Source organism: Arachis ipaensis, chromosome B09 (assembly GCF_000816755.2).
Source record: "Arachis ipaensis cultivar K30076 chromosome B09, Araip1.1, whole genome shotgun sequence".
NCBI lineage: Eukaryota > Viridiplantae > Streptophyta > Magnoliopsida > Fabales > Fabaceae > Arachis > Arachis ipaensis.
In genome coordinates this window covers 126,880,514-126,889,391 of record NC_029793.2, presented here as the reverse complement: position 1 = coordinate 126,889,391, position 8,878 = coordinate 126,880,514, and the positions used below count along the sequence as shown (strand labels likewise).

General features: G+C 34.1%; 1 protein-coding gene across 1 annotated transcript; it reads left to right on the top strand.

Annotated features, from left to right (window-relative positions):
- Window positions 245–8,464, top strand: LOC107617838 (pullulanase 1, chloroplastic). Its single transcript, XM_016319710.2, has 28 exons — window positions 245–632; window positions 732–879; window positions 978–1,030; window positions 1,166–1,274; window positions 1,465–1,601; window positions 1,703–1,902; window positions 2,082–2,231; window positions 2,329–2,389; window positions 2,734–2,854; window positions 3,254–3,344; window positions 3,425–3,518; window positions 3,670–3,765; window positions 3,888–4,028; window positions 4,252–4,302; window positions 4,539–4,609; window positions 4,766–4,858; window positions 4,975–5,065; window positions 5,595–5,666; window positions 5,831–5,887; window positions 6,026–6,094; window positions 6,252–6,308; window positions 6,445–6,519; window positions 6,776–6,864; window positions 7,059–7,136; window positions 7,252–7,390; window positions 7,482–7,591; window positions 7,709–7,808; window positions 8,131–8,464. Exons 1-28 carry the CDS (start codon window positions 411–413, stop codon window positions 8,239–8,241), a joined length of 2,886 nt encoding a protein of 961 aa, XP_016175196.1. The 5' UTR covers window positions 245–410; the 3' UTR covers window positions 8,242–8,464.

The following is an 8,878-nucleotide window of genomic DNA, read 5'->3' as shown; positions in this document are numbered from 1 at the left end:
ATTTTTAAGTAATTTTTTAAATAAAAATATTATTTATATATTAAAATTAATCATTAATATATTTGTATATAAAAATATATATAATTTAATTTATTTTTAATATATTTTTATATTTTAATATATATTTTATATACTAATAGACTAATTTTAATAATCGATTTTAGTGTATATATCTTTTCTTCAAAAGACCTTTTAGCTAGATCCAAAAATAATTAACTGACAATTTTCGTTCCCTTTCGTCCCTTCCATGATTGAATTGGAGGATATTCAGTGATACTTGCATCGTTGCACGTGCATGCAACAAAGTTATCATCATCATACACTCACTCACTCTGTTCCAAACAACAACACAAGAAAAAGATCTCCATGTCTATGAAATGATCCTCTCTTATCATTGATTTAACAAAACAATGCTTCTCTTAGCTACTTCTTCTCTCTTTCTTCCTTCTCCTTTCAAGCTTCACCGCTACCTCAATCCTTCTTCTTCTTCTTCTTCTCACTTGATTCCCTTCTCTTCTTCCCTTTCGAAAATCATAACCCCACTTCACTCGCACACCCCAAAACCACAACCCTCACCCCTTTTCTGCTCATCATCTCCTTCTCTGCAACAACAATCTCTTTCATTTTCTCAGGTTTTGTTTTTATCCATTTCAACATCTTCAATTGGTTTCTTAGCTTTCCGACAAAAACTTCACGCTAACCGTTTATTTTACAATGAAATGATGATTCAGATGCAGAATGATAGCTTGTTGTACTCCAGAGCTTATTGGGTCACTGAATCCATCATTGCTTGGAACATTGACATTGTTGAAAACGGTTTTTGTTCCTTACTTACTAGCAAGGATGCTTCTTTCACCATTTCAGATAATCAAATTCAAGGTTCTAATTTCCCTTAACAAAGCTTTCTAATTCCTTGTGCCCTTTGGATTGATATTAAGTGAAAAATGTATTGACTCAATTGTGGTGCTAATTTGCAGGTGAGGATGTGAAAATTAAGCTTCAAGAGGATAGGTCTGGCCTTCCTGCAAAGGTAATAGATAGACCTCTTTTTGAATTTGTATCATCTTGTAAGGCTTTTCAAATATCTACCATTGCCAAATGGAACTGGGGTTGATTGATATATGTCCCATTGTTCTTGACAATGTGGTGGCTTATGAGCTTTTAGGTGGTGGAGAAATTCCCACATATTCGAGGTTACAAAGCTTTCAAATTGCCACCGGATTCGGATGTCAAATCTCTTCTTAAATCCCAATTAGCTGTTGCTGTTTATGATTGTAAGTCCTTCTTTTGCATTAGAATAATAGAATGTTGAAATGCATCAACTAGTTATGCAAATAAATGTACTTTTGATTAGACCCTTTATTAGTATAGCTTAGCTTTCTTTGTCTCAATGTGGGAAGAAAGGGTATCTTGTGTAATGTGTTCATAGGTGAGTAATGAATTTCCTTTCTTCATTTTTCGCAGCTGATGAGAAATGCAGGAACTGTACTGGTTTGCAGTTACCTGGTGTCTTAGATGAGCTTTTCTCGTATAACGGTCCGCTTGGTGCGCTTTACTCAGATGAAGCTGTGTCACTTTCCTTATGGGCACCTACTGCTCAAGTATATTATCTTTTAATAAATAAGAAATGTAATTTTGTTTCTCTCTAAAACCTTATCTGCATACTGAGGTATATCTTTCTAAATTTGCCCATATAAAACAGGCAGTAAATGCTCACATCTATAAGTATCCATCAGGAGATGATCCGATAGAAGTTGTTTGCCTTGAAGAGGAAGATGGTGTCTGGAGAATAAAAGGACCAAAAAGTTGGGAAGGGTGTTATTATGTTTATGAAGTATGTGTTTACCATCCTAGCACCTTACGGGTTGAAAAATGCTATGCAAATGATCCATATGCTAGAGGGTATGCTTTTATTCGTGCCAGTTTGCCATCAATCATCTTTTGTGTTATTTCTTTGCTCTAGATTCTTGTATTAACAAGTGCAATTTAGAGATACCAATTTTATGTCATTCAATATGAAGTTGAATTTCCGTGATGTTCTAGTTGATTTTAGTTACCTTCTTTTTCCTGTATTCAAGCAGACTTTCAGCGGATGGCAGACGAACTTTTCTAATTAATATTGACTCTGATGAATTAAAACCGGATGGATGGGATAATCTGGCAGATGAGAAACCTGTTCTACATTCTTTCTCTGATATAAGCATATATGAAATGCATATAAGGGATTTCAGGTAACTGTGGTTGTGGCTGTGCTGCTTGTAATGCCTGTTTCCTATTTCTATTTCCATAAACTTTAAAGTTGTTGATTATTGTCTTGTTGCAATACAGCGCCAATGACCTCTCCGTGGAACCTGAATTTCGTGGTGGTTATCTGGCCTTTACATTGCTGGTAGTCCTACAATCCTATATAAGTCTTCTCATTATGATTTTCAGGCTTCTTTGATAAATGGAATCAGATTCTGTATACGCACATAAATAGAAAATATATTGATAAATTTAAGATATCAAGTTTTCCTTGACTTAACAGTAGAAATGATGGGATATTGAGCCCTTTGAAAGTTATAGGAATCATTAAAAGAGAATATTGCAAGAACAAGTGTCATGTCATGGATTCACTTTTGTGGATTTCTTTCATGAGGAGAACCTGTTATCTATTGATGTAATGAATTCATATGATGTCCTAATCCTGTTGTGGAATGTACAATTTCATTTACTATGAGCATCTGTTTGAAGGATTCAGCTGGGGTACTTCATCTAAAGAAGTTGTCTAGTGCTGGTATCACCCATGTCCATTTGTTGCCAACTTTCCAGTTTGCCGGTGTCGATGATCAAAAGGAGAACTGGAGATATGTAGGTAAGGTTACAAGACAGATTATCTTCTAAAAGTCTGATTTTAACCGTCACTTCCGTTTTTGTAGTGAAACCCTTTCTCTTATGCTTTGTAGATCTTTTGAATCTTGAAGTTCACTCATTTATGAATTAGCAATAGTTGTAAAATATTATGTAGTATTTGAGAAAAAGCTATGTTATCCACCCTCTTAGTTTTCCTTCTTTAGGGAAACTTTATCTTTATGGATCTCATATTATTATTATCCTTCTATCATGAAACTTGTTATCTTTTGTTTGTACAAACATCAATACATAATATACATACTTGATTCCTTATGCTATCCCCCTCCTAGCAAGATAAACATATATCATTTGACATGTATGTTTGTGAATGCGTTTTTCTCTGACACTAACTATCTGATAGATACCTTGGTACTGGAAAGTTTTCCACCCGATTCAGATCAGCAACAAGCTCTTATTACAGCCATCAAAGACCTCGATGGATTTAACTGGGGGTAAGCTCCTAATTCCACACTGTTGGTAATTCCAACATTTGTTTGCTGTAAAATTTGCTTATTTTCATTGTCTTGGAAAGGTACAACCCTGTTCTTTGGGGTGTTCCGAAAGGAAGTTATGCAAGCAACCCAAATGGCCCCTACCGTACAACCGAGTTCCGTAAGATGGTTCAGGTCTGAACTCAGTGTTTCTTTATCCATGGATCTTGTTTTCTGCTTAGTTTTGCAATGTGGACCCGCAATACCATGTTTCTTTGTGTGTGTATATAGTCAGCTAAATCAAATTTGTGTTGTTTTTATCTCTTGAAATTTATTATACTTTCAGGCTCTTAATCATATTGGCCTTCGCGTTGTGTTGGATGTTGTCTACAATCATTTGCAAGGAAGTGGACCGTTTGATGAACATTCTGTCCTTGATAAGGTCATGATTCAACATCCTCTTTTCTTTTTTCTTTTCAGCAGTTTAGACACCTATACATATAGATTCCTGTTGCATACTGCTTCATTGTTTTGAACAATTTCTATTCTTTTATGGATGTGTAGATTGTCCCTGGTTACTATTTAAGGAGGAATGCTAATGGTTTTATCGAGCACAGTACTTGTATGAATAACACTGCTAGTGAGCATTTTATGGTTGAGCGTTTGATTGTAGATGATCTTGTACATTGGGCAGTTAACTACAAGGTGATTGTTTATGTCTTTGATTGCTCTTCACACATTACCTCATCAATCAATATGATCTCGAAACAGCTTCTATTTTTCTATTTTCTGCTCACTCCTGCTTCAATGAATTGGTTGCTATGCCGTTGTAGTGTTTATATTTCTTCAGTGTACTTTCCCTTTTTATTTCTTTTCCGGAAACTGTTCATCATAGGTTTTGCGAATATTTTTTCTTTGTTCCTTCCAGGTTGATGGTTTCAGATTTGACTTGATGGGTCATATAATGAAGAGCACAATGGTATTCAATTCATTTTGTTATATTCTTACATGATTTAATTTGAAGATAGATAGCTTATTGAGTTCCAGAAAAATAAAAAATTCACTAATATGTTGTAATTTTTCATTTTGTGCTTGGAAAATGTAGCTTGTAACTTAAGAATCATCCCAGAGTATACGGGGTATATAGGGGAAAAAGCATAGAGAAGTAAAATGGAAATTGTGGAGAAATATTGATTACATGATGTGTGAATGCAGGTGAAAGCAAAAGATGCTCTGCTTAGCTTAACAAAACAAAAGGATGGAGTTGATGGTTCAAGCATCTACATGTACTTGTTCTTCAATGTTGGATTTTCTTGAAGTAGACACACTATCTAACTTTTTATTTCATTCGTCCCTCTTATATTTATTCATTTGCATGTTGTTCTTTTGCTACATTATTTCTTTAAACTTCATTTCTTTTCATTTTAATTGGGAAAAAAAAGATATGGTGAAGGATGGGACTTTGGTGAAGTTGCCAAAAATGGACGTGGGATAAATGCGTCTCAATTCAATCTCTCTCAAACCGGAATTGGGAGGTAGGACTGTTCATCTACACCGTGACTTGTGCAATATTCGTTTTTTTCCCCCTTTCTTTTTTATCTTCATAATATACTTTGTTTCTGTTGATGAGTTATTTTGGTCCGTAATTCAGCTTTAATGATCGAATTCGCGATGCTGTTCTTGGTGGGTCTCCATTTGGTCACCCTCTTCAACAGGGTTTTGCAACTGGGCTACTCTTGCAGGTATTTCTTTCTTTGTCCACATTTTTGGCTTTGACCTTCACATATAAACATCCTGCAATGGTAACAATTTTTAACCTCATCCATTGTTCCTTCCTACTCTGGATCAAGCTCATTTTCTTGAAGTTATCGCGTTTCCACAAATCTGCACTGGGAAATATTCATAGTTTATATTTTATATCTTCAAGACAAAAGTTCATTTGTTTATATTAAAAAAAAAAAAAGATATCTGTATGAAACTCAGTACACTATATAGCTGCTATTTAGTTTTCTTTCATAGTTGAATCTAAACCTGGGTTAGGTAGTGATTATGCTTTCTTCCTAGACATTACATTACACATAACATACTTAGGAATCTAAAACTGATTTTGATTTTATCCAGAAATAGTATTGCAGAGGTTATAAATTTCTGCATATTCCTTTTTCAACTTCAACGTCTGGTATTCGTCATGTGATGCATAGAACTTCTCTTAAAGCTTGCACGCAATGTATTCGAAAACTTCTGAATATTGTTATTCATCTCTGTCTGTAGCCTAATGGTCATGATCATGGAACACAAGAAAATATGGAATCTATGCTTGCTACATCAAAGGATCATATCCAGGTTATTTGGCTTTATTGATTCTTCTATTTGTTTGGGTGTCCTGTTTTTCAATTTGAGAAAGCATTCGAATACCCTTGTGTTTTGTTATATTCTATTGTCGATAATGTTATCATTTGAATGTTTTTCAATCTGCTAATCTTTTTACATTCTTTCATGTTTTCCAGATCGGAATGGCAGCAAACCTGCGAGATTTTATGCTAACAAATTCTGATGGAAAAGAGGTATTCAAATTGGTCCAATTTCTTTGTCTACTTATTCACGAAAATTCCTGTCTTCCCTATGCTTGAGGCTAGATATTATCTTCAAAAGAAATGGTTTGTATGTGATATTTTCTAGTTACTTTATTCTGATTGTCTCAGGTGAAAGGGTCTGAAATATTAACGCATGATGGATCACCTGTTGCATATGCCTTATCCCCCATAGAGACCGTAAGTTTCTTTAGTGTGAATATGCCTCAACTGTCTAGTACTTTATACTTCCTGTAAATATGTTGTGAAATTTAAGCAACTATCAGCACTTTGAATCACAATTATCCAACATTTTGAACCAGACATCATCTAACTGCTATGTTTGGCTTTTTTGCAGATCAATTATGTTTCTGCACATGACAACGAGACTTTATTCGACATAGTGAGCTTAAAGGTACGGTAGTTATGTAAGAGATATGATATAAGCTCTTCATGCTCCTTTATGTGATGGCTTAAACCATTCTCAGCATTCTGTTTTGTTTATGCAACCTTTTGTTAGTCACTGGTGCTGTTGTGTTCCATGCTTACAGACTCCAATGGACATCACTGTAGCTGATAGATGCAGGATAAATCATTTGGCAACAAGTATTATAGCACTTTCACAGGTTCAAGAAACCGATTGTTTTCCTTTAAACGTTGGCTTGAACTTTTCAAAATTTTGTTCTTTTTTTTTGGAAAAAAATTTCTTTTGCCTTTGAGAGCTGAAGGGCACTTTTAGACAAACTCGTAAAATGTATTAGGGTAAAGTATGCTTTATGTCCTTGAAGTTTTTGAAAAGTTTCAAAACTTTAGCCAATATATTACTATAGATGATTTCTTATAGTGAATCTATTGTAGTAGTAAAGAGATTTTTGTTGTTAGGGTATACCATTTTTTCACGCTGGAGATGAGATACTCCGCTCAAAATCACTGGATCGGGACTCATACAATTCTGCGGATTGGTTCAACAGGTACTCTATACAACACACACTGAAAGTCTGAACTTAACTATTTTTGTTATTGTTTAATCTTCCCAAAATTAGTATATGATCTTCCTCATTAGAATATTCCAATATCGTTATTCAAGCGATCCTGTTATTTACCACGGATTAAGTGTCACTTATGGTGTCTTTCCCTCTGCATCTTCTACTTTCTCAATTTTCAGGCTTGACTTCACGTACAATTCTAATAATTGGGGTGTTGGACTTCCTCCACAGGAGAAAAATGAAAACAACTGGCCATTGTAAGGATTTAGATATTACAATATCATAATTTGAAGAAAAGAAAGTCTTAAAAATCAGCTTGTCTAACATCGCATGATATTAAACATGATCTTTGAGTTATCTTATGGCTTTCAGAATCAAACCAAGACTTGCAGACTCGTCCTTCAGGCCTCGGAAGGATGACATCCTTGCTGCTTTGGATAATTTCTTAAACCTGATGCGTATAAGGTACTCCTCACCACTTTTCCGGCTGAGGACAGCAAATGCAATTCAGGTGGGACATTTTTACATTTCCTGAATTTGCTATCATCATCACTAGTTCTTCTATTTCTATACTTTTCTTGATTCCCCCTTCATATTTGCAGCAACGAGTAAGCTTTCACAATACCGGACCATCATGGGTTCGTGGAATTATAGCAATGAGCATTGAAGATGGCCATGAGGGCTTTCCTGGGTTGCCTCAGCTGGATCCCATGTATGTTAAAGCATATGTCAGTTTTTTTTTTTCTTTTTTTTTTCCCTCTTTTTTTCAGCCCCAGTGATACTAACCTGCTATAAAATGGTTTCGTTTCGTTGACAATGGCGGCGGCAGATATTCGTCCGTTGTGGTTGTTGTCAATGCAAGTCCAAAAGGTGTATCATTTGTTTGCCCTTCCCTTCAATCCAGGAGTTTTGAGTTGCATCCTATTCAGGTATCAATAATAATAATCCTTAAGGATTTAAGTTGTGATAAACTGGAATATTTCCAAATTAATTATGTTTTGGTGAAATAATTGCTTTGATGGAATATTCAAGTTACTCAAGTCAGCCTTTGTTAGAAGTTTCAGGTGGATTTAGCATCATATAGTAACTTGAGTATATTGCTACAAGGAATTGTTCATTCTTATTCCTAACAGTATCAATTTACCATCCTCAAGGCCGCTAAGAAAACAAAAGCAACAAATGTCTAAAGTGATTATTCCATTTATATCTTCAGATGTGTTTGTGAAATCCATTTTCTATGCTGTATTATAGGTAATGTCATCTGATGATCTTGTTAGGAGCTCAAGATACGAGGCATTATCTGGCTGTTTTCTTGTGCCTCAAAGAACAACTGCTGTGTTTGTAGAGCCTAGAAAAATGTGAGTCGCGCCACTATAAACACAGTAAGAGGTGGTGCAACCAAATGTCACAGTTCAATGTTATTGATTTATGCCTCAAGAATCAGTCGGTCATATGCATCAAAGTTCATGTCCACTATGTATCACGAGAATAGGGTGAAGATTATTTTTGTGCGAAGAATGGGGTGAAGATTTGAATTCAAAATCATTTATTAAGTAATAAAGTATTTCTCATTCTAAGTTTTTAATTAATCTTATATTTATTATTGTTATACAATTTAATTAAAAAAACCAAGTAATATAATATTATTCCACTAGTAGTAGAAAAGTCGTTATACGATTAATTACTAGTGTTTTTTTAATATTTTATTTTGTTAGACATCAAATTTTACATCAAATTTTAGTAAAATATTAGACAAATTAATTATTATCATTATTTAAAAAAATAATACTTCCTAAGATTTTTAAAAATTTTTAAATTAGTCTTTTTATATAAATGAACAATATGATATAATGACTGATTTCTGTAATGAAATAAAAGTTTAAAGATTAATTTAGTAATTAAAATTTGTTGAAAAGTAAAATATCTGACTAAAAAATTTTTAGAAACTGATTCTGGGTGTTATTATTATTATTATTATTTGAACTCACTTAGGTCCTTT

Excerpts from the sequence above, each read along its gene's own strand:
- LOC107617838 (XM_016319710.2), top strand. The coding sequence starts at position 411 with ATGCTTCTCTTAGCTACTTCTTCTCTCTTTCTTCCTTCTCCTTTCAAG. Across the intron at positions 3,766-3,887 it reads AACATTCTGTCCTTGATAAG|ATTGTCCCTGGTTACTATTT; the intron begins GTCATGATTCAA and ends ATGGATGTGTAG. Across the intron at positions 6,309-6,444 it reads TCGACATAGTGAGCTTAAAG|ACTCCAATGGACATCACTGT; the intron begins GTACGGTAGTTA and ends CCATGCTTACAG.